The 21,422-nt window shown below is 48.3% G+C and overlaps 1 protein-coding gene and 1 long non-coding RNA gene across 8 annotated transcripts in view; one reads left to right on the forward strand and one right to left on the reverse strand.

Moving 5' to 3' along the window:
- Window positions 1-18,590, reverse strand: part of Pbx1 (PBX homeobox 1) — a 231,494-nt gene extending 212,904 nt beyond the window's left edge. For 2 of the 5 annotated variants that reach the window (XR_009225463.1, XM_046430264.2), the window contains exons 1-2: window positions 17,715-18,588; window positions 14,430-14,503 (exon numbers count right to left, since the gene is read on the reverse strand). Coding sequence is in view for 4 of the 5 variants with exons in the window: in XM_046430264.2 (XP_046286220.1) it covers window positions 14,430-14,503; window positions 17,715-17,905 (265 nt within the window). In the remaining variant the exon portion in view is untranslated. Of the gene's footprint in view, window positions 1-14,429; window positions 14,504-17,714 lie in introns of all 5 variants that reach the window. The other 3 variants (XM_046430263.2, XM_058574414.1, XM_046430262.2) reach the window with 3 other exon arrangements.
- LOC124083538 (uncharacterized) lies at window positions 3,700-6,544 on the forward strand. 3 transcript variants are annotated; one of them, XR_006848791.2, is made up of 4 exons: window positions 3,700-4,063; window positions 4,977-5,124; window positions 5,236-5,458; window positions 5,546-6,544. It is a non-coding gene; the product is annotated as an uncharacterized LOC124083538 (long non-coding RNA). The 3 variants fall into 3 exon arrangements; XR_006848793.2 differs by having other exon boundaries at window positions 3,700-3,878; XR_006848790.1 differs by having other exon boundaries at window positions 3,702-3,930.
- Window positions 18,591-21,422: the final 2,832 nt, after the last annotated feature.

Raw genomic sequence — 21,422 nt, forward strand, 5'->3', positions numbered from 1 at the left:
CTCCGTGGTAGAGCTTGCCTGGCCTGTGTGAGGCACTGGGTTCGATTCTCAGCATCCCATATAAATAAATAAAATAAAGGTCCATCTACCACTAAAAATTAAAAAATAAAAAAGATACATAGCCAGTTCTGCTTATGAGTAGAAGGAAATTTTTATCCCTAAGTGTGTAGTCATCCAAGCAGTGGGAAATTCATGTGACCACAAGGAAAATGGCAGGGAGCAGGTATCATAAATACAGGGGAAACCAGAAAGAGGTGCTCCTCCAGGGTGGTGACCCGAAGGCCCATGCCCCGTCTGTCCCTCTTGTAAGATTCCCTCCCCTGCGGCCTTCCAGGGGCACTGCTTCCTGGGCAGGGAAGGTGGACAGGCACACCTTGAACGGTCTTCTCTTTCCCCGCATCGCCTGGTGCCGAGAAGCAGGAGGCCCTGCAAGTGAGGCCTCACAGGTCCCCACATCACCGGGCCGCGACTGGCATCTCAGGGTGACACCACTCTTGAGGGTCCAAGCTGAGAACACTCACTTTTCAAAGGACAGCTGCCCCATGCAATTGTGCATCTGGAGAAACCAGACGCCACCTGCACAGGCTGGAGGTACCCAAGGGCCCTGACCGCCTGGCCTGTGGGGAGTGGCCGAAGGAGGGCAGGACAGGGAGGGTGTGCGAGGACCAGGCTCAGCCCTGCTTTCGCTTTTTGTCAAAGCACCTGGCTTCTGAGAAGGAACCAGAAAGGGTGACGCATGTGCTGGGCAGCCCAGCTCTAGACCACTTTGGAAACAGGTCAGGCTCCTCCCCAGAGGAAAGCAGGTGAACTCTGAAGAGAAATAAGCCCAGGGCAGTGAAACCCAGGACGCAGGGCCAAGGCGGGGTTGGGACCTTCCTCTTCTGCCTGTCTGCTGCCAAGCACAGCCACAGGATGGTAAGTTTCTTGTGAGAAATGGGGCCAGACATGAGCAGCCAAATTTGTTACCTGGACAGCAGAGGAGGATTCCACCAGGTTTTCTTGGACAAATCAGTTTGAAGTGCTGTCACCCAGTGGGGATGAATATTTTGGTAGAAAAATCTATTTGGTAAAACTTACTGAGTAAAACCAGTCCCACCTCAGCCTCTCCATTGCTGTGTGACTTGGGCATTTCATTAGCTCTGTGCATCTCAATTTCCTCATCTTAAAAGCTAGAGTAGCAGCAGTACCTCTGCGTGCAGTAAGCACCTTTTGTGTGCACCAACTGTGGACAGGAGAGTTCCCAGCTTCAGTGAAGTACAGACTTCACTTCTGCTGACGGTCTCTGCTCAGCCTCCTCCGACAATCAAGAGTACTCTCCCCTTGAAGTCACTTGGAGGAGCAAGGACAAAGCAACACTCACTGTCTACACTGCCTGTTTCCTTCGCTCGCTGACAGCCAGGACAGAAAGAAGTGAGTGTGTGTTCTGAGAGCCAGAGATGCCTCCAGGGCTGGCCTGTCCCCATCAACTGGACTGAACAGCCTCCCAGACCAGTTTGATCCAAAGAGACAGGCAGGTGTTTCCTTAGCAGCAGAGGGGCTGGACAGCCTCCGTGAGAAAGCCGGAAAGCCGTCACCCAGAGTATCACAGACCTCAAGGAGACAGGCGGTCTCAAGGCACCAGGCCTTAAAGAGCATTCAGCTAACCCAGTGTCCTCCACCAGCCGGGGGAGAGGAAGAAGAAACGAGGTAGCTGTGGAAGAGAGGGTATGGATGTGAAAGATGAAGCTAACCATGAAAATTTAATTTGTTAAAATAATGACTAGAGAATGACAGATAATGCACAAATTGTCTACATGCATTTATTGAATACATAATAAACATGTGTAGGAACGGATATATAACTATATATGTGCGCCATGATAAGAGTTAATTCCAGCTGCTAGGAAGACCAGTGTTTGCCTCCCTGCTAGCAAGAACCCTGGAGCACAGAGGTAAATTCCGACCTCTCGGGCAGACACAGACCATGTAGCTTAAGCTGCCCAGGTGAGCAAATGTCACAGAATGCCTACCCAGCGCCTGGTAAATTCCAGCCGTCCCCGGAAATGCCAAGTGGTCTCAGGTCACAAGTTTGGCAAATAGCACTGGGGAGGGGGGAGACAAAGGGAATGAGGGGGGAAAGGCAGAGGGAAGTGTGGGCCACGGTGTTTAGGGAAAGGCAGGAAGGCCAAAGGGACAGCACTTTCCCCAGCTGCCAGGGTCGACCTGGAGTCCTTGCATTCAAGGAAGGACGCCTCTGCATGCACACCCAACTGAGGACTGTCCTGGTTCAGAGTGACCTTTGCAGCCACACTCCTGGCACAGCGCTCTGAGCGACGTCAGCTGGCGTGCTGGGATGACTGTAAGTGCGACTCAGGCCCCTCATTGGGCCAGAAGGTCCTGGAGCAAGGGCCCTGCTGTCTTCATAACGCTTCAGACACAGAAGTTTCATAAACATGTGCTGCAGATTTAACAATGGATAGAGCAAAACAGAATACTGATCCTTCATGCCCTCCCAAAACTCAAAGTGAAAAATTTTCTGGAGTGAAAAATCAACCTGTGAGGTCAGAGTTTTTGTTTTTGTTTTGTTTTGTTTTTTGGGGTGGTCCTGAGGGTGGAACCCAGGTCTCACCTGTGCATCTCATCTCCCCATCTTAGAATGCAGGCCGGCCTCTCCTGCCGGGCCCAGCCAGGCCTGGCATTCATCTTTGGCTCTCGACTAGGGAGGAGAAGAGTTTTCCCTACCATCTCCAGAACAAGTGAAGTTCACAAATATCTGATGAAATCTACTTAAAAAACAATCAAGCTTCCATGTCCTCTACTAAGAAGGACAGCATTCCAGAAGGGTCAACAGGTGAGAAGATTCTTTCAGCTGGATGTGGACAAGTCCATCAATTTCCATGCGTTGGCCAGAAAGAAGCCACCTGAGATGTTCTCCCCTCAGCCCAGGGAAGTCACCAGGATGTGCCAGCCTGGGACCCAGGAGGGGCAGGTAAAGAGTGGCTTCCTGTCCCTACTGTCACCAGTGCCTCTGCTACCACTGTTGCCCTTACACTTATAGTGTCTATGAGAACCAGACGCCGCAGGAGAGGCACAAACTCCTTCCCTAATACCCGCCATCCTCTCCCCAGAGATCCTGGGATGAGAAACACCCATGAGGAGACCCTCTGCTTGAGTTTATAGAGGGAACCAGTTCATAGGGTTTTCAAGTATGGAGGAAGGGCCACCTTCCTGCCTATGGCTTCCACATTTATCTAGGGAAAGTTTGGGGAGGGTCTCCTGGAAGGCCTGGTGTGTCCTTGGGAGCTACAATGGCACAACACTGGGAAGGCACAGAATCCATGGAAGAAAGCAATCCCACATCCAGAGCGCCTTTCCTAGCATAAGTTTCTAAGACGAAAATAAAGTAATATGGCTTAGGCTGCAGCACATGCAGCCCCTTCCTGTGGGCTCCAGAAGGCGGAGGGGGAGGGGAGCGACAGCAGGGCCAACGACCAACATCGGTTCTCTATTTTCTTTAGACTGGAGAAAATCAGGCCACTTGAGGCCCCCTTTATGCGTTCCTCTAAAACAAGACAGGCCACCAAATAAAGAGACTAGGTATGTTATGTTGGAAGGCCCAAACCTTGGAGTGTTCAAGAAATCAGACCAAGCTTAACAAAAACAAACGTCAAGGCTGTTTAAAGTCCATCAAGGTTCTTGGGTTAAAGATCTCCCCGGGGCAGGATGACTGCGCTCCCTGCAAGAGCCCATGGAGCGAAAGAGGGAGGGTTTCCGCGGCAACTTGGGATTGTGTTAACCCACTTCAATACCGTAACGGGCGGGCAGCTGGAGTGTGTACCGAAAGGGGCCGACAGACAGAGGCCGACCAGGAAAGAAGCTGCAAATTAACATGCGTGCATGTGAGCACACACTCGCCCACGTGCTCACACGCAGCTTCTGAATGTCACCTCCGTATGTAATACCAGGGCCAGGGCCGTCTGCACTCTGCCCGCGGGAAACGGGGCTCTGGGCCCAGGGCAGGACCCCTTCGGGGCGCGTCGCAGGCCCCGCTGCGGGCTGGTGCGCACGGCCGCCGCGAGGGTCGGTAGGTGAGCCCCGGACCAGGCTCTCCCGGCGCGGCCCTCTCCCTCCTGCGGAGCAGAGCGCGGTGGCGAAGGAGGTGGCGCGGCCGTACTTCGCTGGGACCCCGCGAGGCCGAGCGAGGCGCCGAGCGGCGGGAGGAGACGCGCCGGGCCGCGCCGGGCCTCGGGGCGCGCGGGGAGAGCAGCCGCGGCCGGCCGGGGAGCCAGCGGGCGAGCGCCGGCCTCGCGGCCTCCTGGGCCGCCGCGCCGGGTGCGCGGGCCTCCGCGGGTCCCGGGCCTCGCCGCCGCCCGCCCCGCTCGGCCTCGGCCCCAGGAGCCGCGGGCCTGAGACCGGGCCCGCCGCTCTCTCCGCCCGCCTGCGGGGCCGGCTCAGAAGTTCGGTTCGCGATCCGGCCCGCAGACGCCCGGGACCTCGGCGCCGTCTCCTCCCGGGGCCGAGCGAACGCGCGCCCGCGCTCGGGGGTTTGTGGCGTGCGGTCGGGTTTTTCTTTCCTGGGTTTCCCCGCGTCCTCCCCAGCTGGCCTCAGGACCAAGCGGCTTAAAGCATTCCTACACGACGTGGCCACGGCGCGGCCTGCTCCGGGCCGCAGCTCTCCCCGCCGCGCCCCGCCAGGCGGTCCCCTGGAAAGGGGTGAGGGATTACAGCGCCCGGGTAGGGAGGCGCACAAAGGAAGCTGCGCGCCAGCGGCCCGTCCTTTGTTTTTAAATGTTGGTTAATGTACGCAGGGTGCGCGCCCCCAGCCTCAGCATGCAAATGTGCAGGGGGATTAGGGTCTGCAGCCCACACCCAGCAGGCCTTTCAGAACCGCGCAGGCTGCGCTCATCCAGCCTCAGAGAGGCTTTCTTTGTCAGGGACAAGGGGTAAATGCAAAGTTTTAATTCTATTAACAATGGTAATTATAAGGATTCCCTTAGGGCGACAACCCTTGAGGTCTCAAATCACCTAAAGCCCTCGGAAGGAAGGACTGGCTGCTCTCCCTCCACCCAGCCCGCACAGGCCACTGGGTAAATGTATTCCTTTGACCTACTGGCAGATTCAATCATCTCAAAGCAAGACAAATAGGTAAGTTTTTCCTCTCACTCCCTGGCCACCCTTTCTTAGAGATGCAAACACTTTCTAAATATCCTCACTTGAAGCCTCGCTGACATGTAGGTGGGAAACAAATTATTTCAGTGTTTCAGCTGAGGCAAATGGTGGCCCAGTAACGCCATGATTCCAAGGTGAAAACCAAACCAATCTTCCTCTGTCCTGCCCTCCACCACGTGAACTCAAAGAGGCTTCTGCACTTCCTGCAGCCACAAACCCCTGTGCATCCTAAAAGGCAGTGGAAAGCAATTTCCAACAGCTTCAGAGGAGTGTGTGGAGGCACTACTTGCATTCAGACACCATCAACAAGGTGGGTTAGACCGGGACTGGCCTCAAACTGGCCTTGCAATTGTGATGCTGAGTGTGTCAATAATGAGCATTTCTCAAATTCCACTAGGATTCTCCCTCCCTGTTTGCATTCTCTGATGGACTTGATTGATGGAAGCTTTACCATCACCACAACCAGTTTTACATGACTGTCCACAAAAAGATACCAGGATTCCTAGGCTCAGAACTGCCATAACACAAAAAGGACTTTCCTCTTATACACGCTCAGCCTGCCTTCCCTCCTATGAACCCAGTCTCAGCAAGGATCATGTTGGGGCTCATGACCCAAGGAAAGGGGATCAGATTAGTGGCTCTCCAGAGTCACCCATTCTGTGGACAAGAAAACCTGAAACCAAGAGGTTAAATGGAGTTCTCAGAATAACATGCCAGCAGGGACTCGTTGGCGCTGGGCCTGGGGATGCCTGGTGTGGGACCTGCAAACTTTTGTCACACCATGGACTCTTCTATACTTTACTCTCTGTGTTTTGGCTAAAAAACCCACAGTGGCTGTTTGGCTCACGCAGCCTATTTTAGGGTGCATTCTAGATTTCATTAAGGATATAGAAACAAAGCATAAAATGAGGTTTGATGTCAAGAAAGAATGAAAAGAGAAGACATGCCCCAGACCACTGGGTCCCAGCACCCTGTGACCTTGGAGTGTGTTGGGGAGGCCCCTGCCAGGAAGAGGTGCCTGGGTGCTTGGTACTCTGGTGCTGTCCACCAGGAACCAACCACACCTGCTACAGATCTGCCAGATCAGGCTTGAGCAGGGAGCAACATGTGTCTTCCTCGGAATGCAAAACCAAGCCAAAAAACGAAGAAAGCAAGCTCTATGACCCAACAACCCTCCTGCTGTGCCATCCAGAATGGCAGCAACCAGCACACGTGGCTCCTGAGCAGCTGAAATACAACCAAAGGAAGGTGTGCTGTAAGTGTGAACTCCCCAGGGGACTCCAAAGCCTTAGTGCAAGACAGAACGCAAAGCACCTCATTAAAAATGCTCACGATGACTGCAGGTTAAGGTACTTTAGATATATTTCGGCCAAATTAAATGCATAATTAAGATTAATTCTGTTTATTTTCAGTTTAGTTTTTGTTTGTTTATTTATTTATTTATTTTAATAATAGGGGCTACCAGAAAATGTCAATCATTAAATTCGGAGTTACACGAGGGCTCACTGAAGTCCCAAGGACTTCTCCCAGAACTCCAGCTGGAGAGGAGGGAGTGTCGGGGACCTTTTGCTGAGCTTTGTCCAACTCTTATTTTTCTCTTCTACAGACAAGCATTTCTCATAAAAGCAGGTGAGCAAGCATTCCAGTGAGCCACGAAACTCCAGAGCAGGGCTGGTGACACATCCAACCCAAGAGACAGGCCCAAGGGCAGAGAGCAGTGGCCAAACATCTGAGCCAGGGCTTCAGAACAAGCGTGGCTGCCATTAGTTGAGCACATCTTGAACCCCGTTCTGTGCATTAGCGTCCTGTTCAGCTGGTCAAGCACCCTACCCAGCAAGAACCATGTCACTGTCTAGTGGAGGCAATGGAGCCAGTTAGGTCAGATGACAACACTGCAAGCTGAGTCCCACCACGCGTGGGACTCGGGGTCTCTCGCTCTCTCACACTAGACTGCTCCTCGGAATTCTCCATTCTTTTCTCAAAGTGTCTTCCTCTCCAGGAACCTGACACTGACATTCCAGCTTAGAGATTCATTCCTTTGACTTTACTTTTCACCTCTTTACAATGCAAATTGTTCTGAGAGAGGCTTCACATAAATCCTGACCATGCATAATTCAAATCAAAAAATGTGTTCATAATATTTTCCCCTAGAGTAAATATTGACCAAAGGAGACGAAAAACACAACATAGTCCTTCACTGTATAAGAAAAGAGATGTCCTTGACTGGAGAAAGTGGGGAAAGGGAATGCTGGGAGCACTAAGACTGGCAAAGTGACCTGGGAAGACCCGTCTCACCCACTGTTCGAGCTGTGCTCATTAGGAAGAGGGGGAGGGGGAGGAGGTGGCAGGCACTGCAGACAATCTGGGAGAGGGTCTGGGTTCCTAAAAACCCAAACGTAGCATAACCATATGACACAGCAACTCCATTCCTACATCCAGAGAAAGCATGTCCACACACAAAACCAGTCTGCAAACATCCACAGCATCGTTCCCAAGGGCTTGTGCACCCATCCGCTGGTGAAGAGAGGCACAAGTGCAGTGAGCCTGCACAGTGGCCTATTATCTAGCTGTGGAAAAGGCATGAAGTGCAGCCACGTGCTGCCACATATGGATAGGCCCTGGATGGACGCTAAGCAGAACAGTCCGAGAGCCACATGTGGTATGGTTGTCCAATGGGAAATATCCAGAATAGGCAAAATCCACAGAGACAGTGCAGACACACCCTCCTCAGGAGCTCAGCAAAGGAGAACAGGCACTGACTGGTGGGGGGGGGGGTGAGGGGGGCGGTGATAAAGATGTCCAAACATTAGATTGTGGTGATGAGCACACCACTTCGTGAATATTCTAAAAACCACTGAACTGTTTTTCTTTCTTTTTGTTATTTGTTTGTTTGTTTGTTGTTGTTGTTTTAATGGATGAATTTCATGGGGTAAAAAACATACTTCAAGAAACCTGTAAAAAACGAAGAATATTCCTGTTTTGTGTCAAAGCTCTCCTTATGACAAAGACATCACTTTTCTTAAGTAAGGGACATCTCAGAACACAGGAAAGGTCGAGCTGCCCTGCACTTACTTCATGTGCTTTTCCTCCCTGGAGCCCCGGCAGGTCCCACGCACGGATGGCCTCTGTGACTTCAGAGAGGAAGTATTCAGGACGGAGACCACAGGGCCCCTCCAGCTGCCGGGGCTCAGGCTGCACCTCTAGCTGTTGAGGTGGTTCCTGTCCAGTCTGAACAGGACCTCTAAGAAGAAGCTTTCTCTCCAGTTCCCTCCTCCTGCCCCCGCGGCTTCCACCCTAGTCCTAGCCTTCTGGCCAGATACAGCTTTCACTTTAGGAGAATAGCAAGAAAAACAAAAGGGAGCAAATCTTAAATTCAGCGATTTTTGTCTCTTTTCGGCATGGAATCAGAGTCTTGGAATTGGCTCAGTCTTTAGGGACCATCTGGTGTAAGCCTCTTTTTCATGTAAGAAAACAAGGACAGAAATGATAAAAGCCAACAGCATGGACTGTGCCAGGCACTGTAATTTACATGCATGACCTCATTTAGTCCTCCAACCACACTTTGAGACACTCATCCCGATGAGCTCTATTTCAAAGATAAGGGAAAGGCACAGAGAGGTCTAGTAACATGAACAACGTCACAGAGATGAGAAGTCACAGATGTGGGCACAAACCAAGGACTCTGGTTTAGAGGTCAAGTTCCTACATCACTGTGGTAGTTCCTCCTAAAACCAGCCATTTGCCGGTGGGTCAGAACTACCCGGCAATAAGTCCAGAATGAGCATGGGCTGACCCATCTACCCCCAGGCCCAGTTAGCGACAGAGTACCAGGGGGGCCCAGGTGAAGCTACAGTGGGAACCCAAGGATGGATCTCCCCCTGTTGGGGTCTTGACTTCCGTGCGTAACCGAAGACCGACAGTGTTAGGAAGCATGAGACCTGGTGAGTGGAGCTGGCCGGCCTGTTCTGCCAACAGGCAGCGGGTTCTGTAAAACTGACCGTCTGTACCTAGACTCTCCTTCTCCTTCTGGGAGTCACTCTGCCCAGTTCTGAGAAGTGAGGTCCCTGAGACGCAGATGGGCAAAGCTGCAGACCGGGAACTGCCTACCCCATTATTTAGTTATGGACCGCTAGAGAATATGTCTCTGGCCAGGAAGGGTTAATGCAAGGACAGATTGTGAAATGGAGTAGAAGATGAGTTTGGAGATAATTTATTATATGAAACAGCATCTTTTATTTATATAACCCGGGGAGCTCCAAGAGCTTTGCAAACAACTCATTAACCCTCCATTTATGCTATTCATCAATTACTGCATTCCTTGGCTCTCACACAGTGTCTCAGGTAAGGGGTAGATGTGGGCCGGGGCCACTACTGTCCTCTAGCCCAGGTCGGTCGGGCAGCACCTGGGCAGGTGCCCCTCTAGGTCATGAGCGAATGGCGGTGTCTTTGGGGCTGAGGCTGGTAGAGTGCTTTGCTCACGGTGCTTGGGGTAAACTTTTTTTTTTTAAAGAAAATCAATAAACATATATCGACATCTACTTCACTAAGTTCAAACACAGCAGCATCTAAAAGATGTTTGAAAACAAAATGAAGGATCAGCGTTCCTAAGGCATGCAGGAAGTAAACCATGTTTCAGAAGAAGCCAGGCTTATGCTTTAAAATCAAAAGGGCTTTCTACTTCCGAGTGTTTCATACCAGGTTTTGGTTATTTTATTTGTAAATATTTTTGCAAATTTGCCAAAAACAGGGAAAAGTTCCTGGTGTCAATAGAAGACGAGCAGAAGCCCTCAGTGGGTAGAGGCAGCTGAACTCGGGCAGGTGACAACCCCTCCACCCAGCCAGGCTGGCTCACAGCCCCCGGCTACAGCTCCCCTGCCCTCCCTCACAAGCCACTCCTAGAGTCCAGGAGAATCTCCTGGCAGCTGACCAAGCCCTCTCCACATCCTTCTCCCCACCTCTCAAAAGCAGCATTTTTCTAAACCCATTTCTAAAACATGGAGTACAGGAGAGTGCCCGAAGAGAAGGGGCCTTGTGGTCCCAAGCTCAGCACACATCCTGTCCCTGCATTTCTGAGACACAACTAAAGGTGTACAGCGCATGTCCACGCCATTCTACACGGCAGTGCCCGGCCACAGGACTGCCACCGCCTGCCGCCTGAGGAGGGGCGCACAGCTAAAACTGGCTCGTACCTTCCCTCAGGTGTGCCTTCTCTCTTCTTAGACCCTGCTACCAAAATGATAATAATAATAATAATAATATATTATTATTATATACCTCATTATTATTATTAAAATAATTTTTTAAAAAGACCAAATTCTTGTATTCTCTTATTAGAAAAAGAAAGATTTGCATTTACCTGCTACAGATGAGCTTCTACAAAAAGTTAGTCCTGCCTGAAGTCTGAAAGGAATCTGATCTGGGCTGCTCTAACCTCCCTGAAGTCATTTCAGTCTGTTCTGCTCACGGACTAAAGCCATCAGAATTACTCCCTGCAATATACAGCTTCCTTCCGTAGGAACCCAACACACACACACACACACACACACACACACAGTATTCTACAATGCTTTTAAGAGGAGAGGAGAGGAGAGGAGTAGAAGTCCCATAATGTAATTGCCATATTAAAAAGAAGAGTCAGGCAAGAATAATAAGGGAGGTGTCAAAAAAGAAATACAGTAGTAGACTCAAAAACACCCCACAGTTCCGTGATGGGGGTGTTAATTGAACACAGCAAAGGGAAAGAGAGAGAACAAAGGGGGTTGAGGAAGCAAAAAATAATTTTTTAACCTCCTCCAATTATTCGACTTAACTTCAGTGCAGATTATGCACTGAGGAAAATTGGCTGAAAAGCGCCATATATAGCTATTATATTCTAAAATTAAAAACTATTCACAACAATTGCAACTATTCATTGCTATCTATAAATATTCTTCTTAGTAAATGACATCTATTTTTTTTCTTTTTGCAATTTGTAAACCTGCATGATTTTGACCCAGAAATAAAAATTTAAAAACCAAGCAATGTTTAAAAATATATTCTGAGTCTTTTTTTTTTCTTTCTTTCTTCTTTTTTTTTTTTTAATTAAAGAAATGCAACGTGTTTGGCTTTTCTCCTCTTCCCCTGCACCCCGCCAGCCCAGTTGCCACCACATACACCTGTGCAAGCCTGAGGTCCCCTGTATCAGGAGACCAGGAACCGTTCTTTAAAAAACAAAAGAAAATGTGCCACTAAATGGCCCAAGACTGCATGTCGAGTCTCTGGGTTCCCGAATGAGTGTGCAGATCAAAGCCACTTGAAATCTTCACACCGTGGTCTTGACAGGGCTTTCTTGCTGCTGTCTGGAATATGCTCCCTGAGCTTCTTTATGGCTTTCTTTTATCTTGGCATTTATTTTTAAAAAGCAAAAAAAGTATCAAAATAAAAACTTACTCACACTCTGAAGCAAGCAGACACAGGGGTTCTTCTTTTTCAAGCGTCCCCACAGTAATTTCTGACTTAAACACCCATCAATCAACTGTAATTCAGACCCGCTGCCTACCTCAGGTATCGCGCCTGTTTTTGAAAGTTCCAAAAGGTGGGGAAGACACCCCATTTACTCCTGAGTCTCCCAACTAAAGTCACTGCAGAAACCTAAAACCAAAAGCAGGGGTGGATAGGACGGCCGGCTCCCCGGCAGAGCTCTGAAGGCCAGGCCGATGTGTGAACTTCAGGTCAGAGTAGAACAAGTGCCGAGCCCATGACATGGGGCCACCTCCGCAGGGCTGGGTGGAGCTCAGGAGCACGGTTCCCACCAAAGGGCTTGAAGGCCAGGCCCGGGAAGGGCCAGGCACAGGAGGCGGGAGCTGCTGGCTGGAGCCGCCCTTCCATGTTTCTAGCTCAGCACCAAGAGGGCAGAGGGGGCTTCACATGGACTTACACCAACCCCGCGGAGGACACGGAGGACACGGAGGACACGCTGGCCTGGAGCAGGGGCCTGCAGCCTCTGAGAGCCCAGAGGTGGCTGGGCCCCTGGAGGATCACCCATGGCTGACGCCTATGTCCAGCACAGCTCTCAGGCTCCCCAGCAGTGCCCCTCCCCTCAGCCCTCCCCACTCAAGTTGAAGGCCAGGGGGGGGATGTCTTGCTCTCTCTCTAACTTTCACTCAAGGTGTCCCCTCAGACGCAAACTCCGTGTGTGCGACGCCTGTGTGCATGTGCGTGTTTCTCTCTTAACGGAGGGCACAAGTATCTTTAAACTTTTGATTTACATCATTTTATACGCTATTTTCTAAATACATTATTCTAGACACAACACACACAACTTAGATATTTTTTTGAATTTCCAAACATGAAGTGTGTCGACATAGAATTTTAAAAACCAAAATATGTATTCCAGCCACAAATTGCATCTTTAAAATGTTATTTAGGCCACCACACTTGCTTTGCCCCTCCAGGCCTTAGCCCGTAACAACAAGGCGCCAACTCCTGACCCCCACCTGACTCCCACCCACCCACTTTGATCTACTGCCTCGGTAGGTTTTAATTACGAGGCTAGAATGGAACACTCTCGCCACAGTGTACATTAAGTGCCCTGACAGGCTGCCTCTCAATGAAAATCTGAAAAAAAGTATCTTCAAAAATAAACTCTCTCAGTCTGAACTATTACATACTTCTTTCTATTTGATTCTGCATTTTATGATCCAAGATCAGAAGAAACTCATACTTAATTAGAAGCAAATTTTAACAAACCCAGCATTAAAAGTGAATGAGCATTACTGATCAAAGAAAAAGGAAGAAAAAAAAGGAGAGAGGAGAAAAATAGAGAGACATATATATATATATATATATATATATATATACATTTACTCCTGAGGGGGGGGAAAAAAACTAAAAATGGTTACGAACTGAGAAAAGCCCTTGTGATATTCGTATGCACAATCCATGAGTCTCGTAAGAAGTGTCTCCCAGCCAAAAACTGCAGCTAGCCGTTTTGCAATAGGTCCCTGGCTGTCGAGGCGACCTGGTGGACAGCAGGTCCAGGCCGCACGGCCCAGGTGCTTTGTCTGGATACCAGCACACCATAAAGAACACCCAGCAAAGAGCCGCTTGCTGATCCCACGTACATTTGAAGCCCAAGTAATCATGAACTCAATCAACAATCACATCTTGAAACTATTTATTTTTTAAAGGAGAAACACAGAAAGCTCCCCAAAAAGAAAGCCACCTTGGCGCCGGCCCTCCCTGCCCCGTTTCTGTGTGACTATCAATGTATATCAACTGGGCATGCCATCATATTTATCGTCACTTTCATTCGTGTCATGCCCTTGCTTATATGGTTTAGATATGAATTATTGACTGTTACAGTCCTTGTTGTAAAAAATAAATAAATAAGTAGGATGTCGGGTACTTTGCGCTGCTTCAAAGGGAGCAGGAGTCAGAGCCCAGCAGAAGCTGCCCCTGTATGTAGCCAGGTCTCTCATCTCTATGCCATGGCTTCAGATCGCCTTTCAAACTCTTTCTCCTTACAAGGGAGAGATTTAGCCACTTTGGAAAATTAAGGATTAAAGTAAACAAATAAGAGGATGGTGCTAAATGTCCTTCCCACAGCACCTGCTGTTTAAGAACACCTCTGATTGATGACTGCTATTTTTTAATTGTTGCTTTAAAATTTAAATGCCCTCCTGGGGTGTGTTCTAAGTGTGTTAGTCCATGATATGAGGCCTGGAGAGTGGAACAGGAGCCAGGGCTCTCCAGGCAGTGCGCTCTACCTCTCACCCGCTAGGAAATCCCAGGCCAAGACAGAGAGGTACTGTTGGAAGGCGCTTCCCACAAAGGTATTTGACAACACTTTCTGTGGACAGCCTCTAGCCGGCTCTTTGTATAAGTATAAGCAAAAAAGGGGAAAAAAGAAACTTTAAACAGTTCCGCCCCAGCCCAACGCCACAAAATAGATTGGGGTTTTAATTATGGGCCAAAGTACATTCTTTCAGGAAATGGACACTTTCATATTTTTCCCCAAAGACACACCATTCTACGAATTTTCCTTCAGAACCTACATTTTAGCCTCAATTTCCAAAAGGGTGGAGAAAGAGTTAAGGAAAATAAACCTGTACTACTGGAAAACAGCGTCAGAGAAACTGGATTCCTTCTTTACAGAAAGCAGGACGAGGACTTGGTATTAGAGATTGGGCAATCAGCACTTTCATTCTGAAATTCTAATTTTAAATACGACGTTCATGATTGCAGGTTAAGTGATTCAACTGGCCGAAGAAAATGCCAAAAGATTGGATTCTCATTCCTACCTGTTTTCTCTTTGATTTCACACAACACATTAAACAAGGCAGGCTTCATTCTGTGGCAGTTTAAAGCATGTTTTCTGTAAAAAAAAAAAAACAAAACAACAACATGGTAGCTTAGGTGGACTCCCAACACCAAACTGCTGAGATGGCACAGGGGAATCTGTGCATTTAGCCAAAATCATATACCGAGCCCAACCCTGCGGCACGCTTCACTTGTTTTTATGACGTAATATGCGAAGTCCCGCCACAGAAAAAGAAATAATGCTAATTAGCAGTGAGAGAGTAGGGATTTAACTACAGAACAGAACTAACCTAAATTATGCCCATTTAGGGAATTTTTAAAAGTAGTGTAATCAAAGTGGAATTTTGAAACCAATCATCCCTTACAGGACTGTGGATACACAGAGCCAAACACAGAGGTTAACAGTTTTGCAAAATCCACGCAGTGACCACAGCCTAGAAGCTGCCTGCTTCTCCGTCTGCGTGTGTTCAAATTTAATTCATCCATGTGTTTGAATTCATTCCGCAGATGCCCCTGTATTCTCATAAACACAAGATGCTTGAAAGGTCTTCTGAGCAGAACTGTCAATTTATAAAATTTCAGTCCCCAAGTTAAAGAGTATGGAAATGCATTGCCAGGGGGCAAACATACCCATATGGGGATAAATTCATTTCTCTGTGTTCACATTACGTCTCTTGTGCACACACTGCTTATTTGCAGGTGTTGAAATTCAATTATTTACAATTAGGACCTTCCACCCATTGGGGAAAAAATAAATACAATTTTGCCTTTTAGATTAGCGATTGACCTGGTTCTTGTGTCTGAGTGTTTGTATGCAGAATGCACTCGAGGAAGAAAACAATACCTTCCCTCTACTTTATCATGGAATCACTTAGCAGAATGATAGTGCTTTAGAAAGAAAATACTGATCGTATCAGCTCTTAGTTAAGGGAATTCTGTTTACTAATTAAAATCATGTGTAAAGATAAGTGGAAACCCCTATCACTTAAAACACATGCAATTCTTCTTTAATTCTTTTGAAAGTTAAAAACAAAACAAAACAAAACAAAAAAACCCACACAACACACACAGCCTCCAGAAGAGCAGACTACAAGTATGTCCTCTACACCTCACAGCAGAGGAGTAATAAACTCACAATGCTTGGCATCCAAAACAGTAATAGTTTACTTTGGAATCAACAAAGATACATTAGAAAGGAAAAAGAAAAAGGGAAAGAGGGACATTTCATCTGCCAAGTAGAGTTGCATTGTTCAACCAAAAAGAAAGCTCAGTCGAGATTCAGTCAGTTCTCATGTGGGGTGAAAAAAAGGGATGAGAAGACTCTTGCATTGAGATCTTTCTGAGTCTCTAGAAATAGTTTTCACTAATTGTACTAATTGTGTAATATGCACAGGCCCAAAGGCAAACAAAAACTCCACAGAGCTATGTAGAAACAGTGAGTCTCCCCCCCACACACACAGGGGATTACAGAAGGAGAACTGACCATGTCCCTGTCCCCAAATTTTATCTGGCCTCTCAGCTTTTAGGCCATTGAAGGGGAACCTGCTGAGAGCTGTTTGTCCTCAGTTTCACTAAAAAGAGGGACTGAGTCTTACAAAAGTAGCCGAGTGTCTGCTCCTGCGGCCCCTTCCATGTCACCAACTTGTTAGTAAAGCAGTTTACTGGTATGTCTGAGTGTATTTTTCTGGAACAATGTAATGGAGAAATCTGTTCCAATTCAAAAGAGATTGGCCAGTGGCAAGCATTCCATTTGCCATACCTATTAGCTTTTCTTTAGGAAATAAAATTCAAAAAGAGCACCCAAAATTAAAAAACAAAAAGAAAAACAAAAAAAACCCTTTCCTCTATTAAAATAAATAAAATAGTCTAAGTCTTTAACCTCCCCAAGTTTCTAGGCACCCGTGAACCGAGTCCTCTGAGTTTACGCGTCGCGTGTGTGCAGCTCCAACACCGTGCATTCACACATTTGTGTTTTTATCTGCTCCCTCTCATTCTCTCAACTCAAAATCCTGTTTCCCTTAGGAGGGGAAAAAAAAAAAAAAGAACTACATATGTTTTCTCCAGATAACTAAGTCACTCGAGTTATAGAAATTTGAAATACATGTTTAAAAGATTTTCAAAGCACAAGCAGGAAAAATACTGTGGAGATTTAACAAAGCTGGGTAACTGCATAGGCATATGTGGTCATTAAATTTTTTAAATTCTTTGGAGTTTGGCCTTGGGCAAGATGTTAGTGGGTTGCTACTTTACTTGGGTTTTATTTTGAAAGAAAATTCCTATAAAATACATGAGAACTGTAGCCTGGTGGTGGATCAAGTTCGGAGGCTCCAGTTTCTTTATTATGTTTCTCTAATGAAGAGCTTCATGTCCTGTAGTATTGAAATACATAACATTCACGCTGCTTTCGTTTCTCTTCAGCTGCATCCTACGTAGTCCTGCAAGCAGCAGGGGTGAAGGAGCAAGCTGGATTTCTGTCCCCCCACCCTTTTTTAAAGGACCGTACATAACTGTGTCATGGAAGGTTAATAAACCTACTCAAATTAGGAGACAATAAAGTTAAACTGAAAATCCGAGTCTCATAAAACTAGCAAACATGCCTAAAAGCAAAATTATCTTTTTTCTTTCTTCCCATTAGCTTTTTCTAAAAACAGAATTAAGTGAATGTAAAATAATTTCTGTGTAGCTGACGATTACTGACAAAGAAATGCCCTGTTTTTTCTTCTCTGGTGGTTTTGTATGGTGGGGGGGCTTGAGAAAAAAAAAAGATAAAAATTGATTTTGGAGGGGTAAGTCGAGAGAGAAAACCAAACTCACTGAATTAGTGAGGGAGTCAGCCAAATTTGCAAATAAAGTGTTCTTGGGACATTTTATTTCTAATGTTAGGCGATCCCTCAACACGAAGGCACGGACTGCTGCTCAGAACTTGACAATGGTGCTCTCCTACACTTTTTTAAAGCAGTAAAAAGTGCCGAGGGCCGCTTCGGGGTCAGCTGGCAGCCCCTCGGCACGCCCGCTGGTGTGGGTCCACACGGATGCCTGTCCACACACACGCACGACGTGCACAGCCACCCTCGGCAGGGGCGAGCACACTTTCCATAACAAGGCTCCTTCAAATTCTGCTCCTCCGCCATGCAGTTGCTTGTCAAAATGGGGAGAGAAATAACATTTTTAAAGAAAGCGCTGTGGAGATTCGGTCCCCATTGTTTCTCCCTGCGAGAGGGAGAAAAACAAAACCCAAGAAAGGAGAAGGAAAGCCTCCATCTCACCTGGCCTGCGCCTCGTCCAAACTCTGGTCGGTGATGGTCATGATCTGCTGTAAGATGTCTCCGATGTCCTGCTTCCTCCCGCCCTCCCCCTCGGCCCCGCCGGCCCCGTCCTGCAAGTGCTGGGACAGGCCGGGGTGCCCGGCCATCCCGACCCCGGCGTGGGAATGCATCAGCCGGGGCTGCTCGTCCATCTCCGAAGGCTGGCAGCCCGGCTCTCGGCGCTGCTCCGCGGCTCGGCTCCGGGAGCACCGAGGCTTCTGATCCTTCAAGCTGCCTTCAGATCCTTTTCAGGATAATCAGGGACGGGGAAAGAAGACCAAAAGAAAAAAAAAAAAATCCCTCTGCCTCTTTGGAGGCTGGTGGGAGGATGGAGAGCGGGGAGGGGGAGGGGGCGTGAGGGGGTTGCGGGGTGAGGGTGGGGATAAGAGCTGATGGGGAAGGGTGTTGACTCCAAAAAGCAAGAAAAATAAACCACCTTCCCACTTGGCGAAAAGAAACCAGAGCTGGCTTTTGGTTTTCAGTCCGATCTCCAGTGCAAGGCAGAAATGGGCTCCCGGCGCTTAAATCTGTGGCTTAATCCTTTTGCAAATATGCATTGATCGGGAGAAAGGAGAGGAAGGCGGGGGGATTGCGAGGCAAACTTTCCCCCCACCCCCCGCTGCCCCCCGCCCCCACTCCGGGCCAGAGTGATCTCAAAGGGGGTGGGCTGTGGCCAAAGCCAGATCCCCCGGCCGCCGGCAGGCAAAGCACCGGCTCTCTCCTCCTCCGCGTCTCTGCAAACTCCGGCGGCCCCGTCAGCCTCCTGCTTTTGTTTAGCTCAGGCTCAGGACTCCAGAAACATATACAGAAACCACAGCCTGCGAGGAGGCGGCGGCGGCGGAGGAGGAGGACGGGAAGGAGGAGAGGGGAGGGGGCCGCGGGGCGGGGCGGGGCGGGGTGGGGCGGGCCCTGGAGCCCCGCCCCGAGCCCTGATTGGTCGCCCTGGAAGCGAGGGCCCCGCCCCGCGCCCCGCCGCGCCTCCCCCGCCGCCGCCGCCGCCGCAGCCGCCGCTCCTCCCCGCCCGGCGCGCTGTCAATCAGAGTTCAGAGGTGGGCCCGGAGGAGGCAGCGCCGGCGCCGGGCCCTTAAAGGTGCCCTGGCACGCCCGCTCCGGCTCAGCGGGTTCCCCCTTTTCTCGCCGCTCTTTCTTGGGCTGCGTCTGTGAGGAAAACGTGGCTCCTCTTAAATGCAAACCTATAAAATTAACGGGAAAGGACACAGACGGTGTGGATCCCTCCGCCTCTCCCCTGGTTTTCTTTTGCTGCAGCACAGCATTTAAAACTTGATTCTTTCAATCCTTAGACCTCAAGGAAACAGTTGAGAGCAAGTTTGTCAGCACCAAGTAGTTATGAAGCACAACCAGGATGTTAATGTGATTAATAACGCTCTCTAATAAAAGGAAGAAGTAATAGTAGATAAAAAAAAAAACTCTTATCATAACAAAGTTAGAATGCACACCAGCCTGTGTCAATTGTGTGGCCTGAAAACTGAATTATGGGCTATGAAACCAAACAAACTTGAAGAAAAAGAAATGAATAAATAAGTTCACCAAGTGAGACTAACTCAACATTTCTCTTGCCCCTGGGGGAAATTAGTTATTTGGCTTAAATACTTAATAAAGAAATGCATTATCACAGTCTGGCTCTAGTTTTTAATACAGTCTAATAAGCATTATTAACTGGGATAAGAAGTGAATGGACATTTATTGAATGCCTACTATGCACAGAGTAATTTACATGAGTCATTTTATTTAATTCCCAAGACATCTCTGTGAGTTGCGGCTTTTTATTTGCATTTCACAGAGAAGAAACAGAAAGGTTGAATAACTTGTTCCAAGTCCGCAGTTATCCAGTGTCAGGGCTGGAACTCAAAGCCCGGTGCCACTCCCTCCAAAGACCTCTTGTTCCCCTGTCAATCTGCTTCAAGGCTAACAGAAATGTGTATCAAATGTAAAAATTTCTTTTTATGTATTCCCTATGTTGTTTGAAAACAGATTTAAGATAATCAAGGACATACTTGAGCAAGATGGCTCAGATAGAAAAATGAGTAGGAAAGAATTAATTAAATAAATAAGTCAATAAAATGGAATCAGGAAGAAACCCAGTAAGAAACTCCCTGCTAGAGTCCGACACCATAGCTGCATAGTGACCGTGAACCTGCTGCCAGTCTTTTCATTAGGCAGAACAGGAGGGAGCATCCAGGTGGACTCAGTTACAACACCTGTGAGGTCAACCAGCGGGAGGGACTCCTGGAAGTGGCCCAGCATAGCTCGGAGCGGAAGCATTCTAGGGCATAGCCCTCTCCCTGGATGGCACTGCAGCCACAGGAAACAGGTTGGTGTAAACCTCAGTGCAGCCAATCGGCAAAACGGGGCAGCCTTGCCAGGTGTTGGAGAGCCTCACGTAAAACAGCCCTCTTCTCATTTCATCAATCACTGTGCAAAAGCTTGGCAAGATAAGGGGCATTGAAACCAGTTCTTAAGGAGCTACTTGGCACTTGCTGGTATGAGGGTATGCGGTAGAGAGCGTTAAATAGAATTGCAATGTCGTGTTACCTAACAACAATTATTTTATTCACATACTAGGTTGACTTGTAAACTATTTTTAAATCAAAAAAGTTGAGCACAAAATTATCTACTCAAATCATGTATCAATCACAGCAGGTAAGAGTTAGCAGACACCATATATCTTAAAGCATGAAAAGAACTCCTCCCAGTGCCTATAAGAAATAGGTTTGGGAGTAATTGATTCTAAATGCAAGTCCAATAAACACTTGCCAGGAAAAGTATTGGAAAAGGAGCCATCAATACCAGAAGACCATGAGAATAGCTAATATTTACTGAGCACTTACTATAGGGAGCTATTCTAGTCATGGTTCGTTGTTAATTGCATCTCCACAACCACCACAGAAGCACCGTCCTGCTTTTATTCCTCACTCTCCAGTGCTGCCCAAAGGTTTCCATATAAAATACACACTACAGACTACCACGCTGCAGAGTTTCCACCAGGGGCGAGAGAAGCCTGGTTAGAGCAGGGAATGTGGACTCTGAGGGGTGCCTGGGGGCAGTGGATCCCAGGACAGGCTAATGCATCTCTCTGGACACAGTGGGTGTGTATGCAAAGGCATGGCTGGGTAGACGCTGAAGAGCAGCAGTCTTGCTTTTAGTTGGTGGACACTGAGGAAGCACAGACGGCTGTCCACTTTGAACGGGGAGCAGAAAGGCTCCCTCCAGGAAGAGTCACCTGGTCGCCCCACCCAAGGACAACAATCCTCCCGTAGCCAATCCCTGCCAAAGGGGAGATGAAATTAGCAAAACAGATTCAGAAGGTGACAGCAGAAATGGAAAGGAGGGGACGATTACGAGAATATTTTTTGAGGTAAAGCCAAAAGAATCGGATACTGACTTTATGTGAGTGGGAAGGATAAAGGAATCAGAGAGGAGTGTGATAGCACAACAACTGTGGCTGGTGGGGCAGTTCTCTCAGTGCTGACCACATCGCAGGCCCTTGTCACATGCTGCCACTTGCTTTCAACAATTTAGCACCACTTCCAACCATTCCTGCCTGCAGACGGAGACCCCCAGGTTCTGAGTTGCACAGCAATGGCCAGACGAGGCACAGCAGAGCATCCGTTGCTCAGTGGCTGGACCAGCGGGTGGTTTCTTTGTCGT

Source organism: Marmota monax, unplaced genomic scaffold, assembly GCF_021218885.2.
Source record: "Marmota monax isolate L192 unplaced genomic scaffold, Marmota_monax_Labrador192_F-V1.1 WCK01_AAM20220418_F8-fsc00055, whole genome shotgun sequence".
NCBI classification, from domain to species: domain Eukaryota; kingdom Metazoa; phylum Chordata; class Mammalia; order Rodentia; family Sciuridae; genus Marmota; species Marmota monax.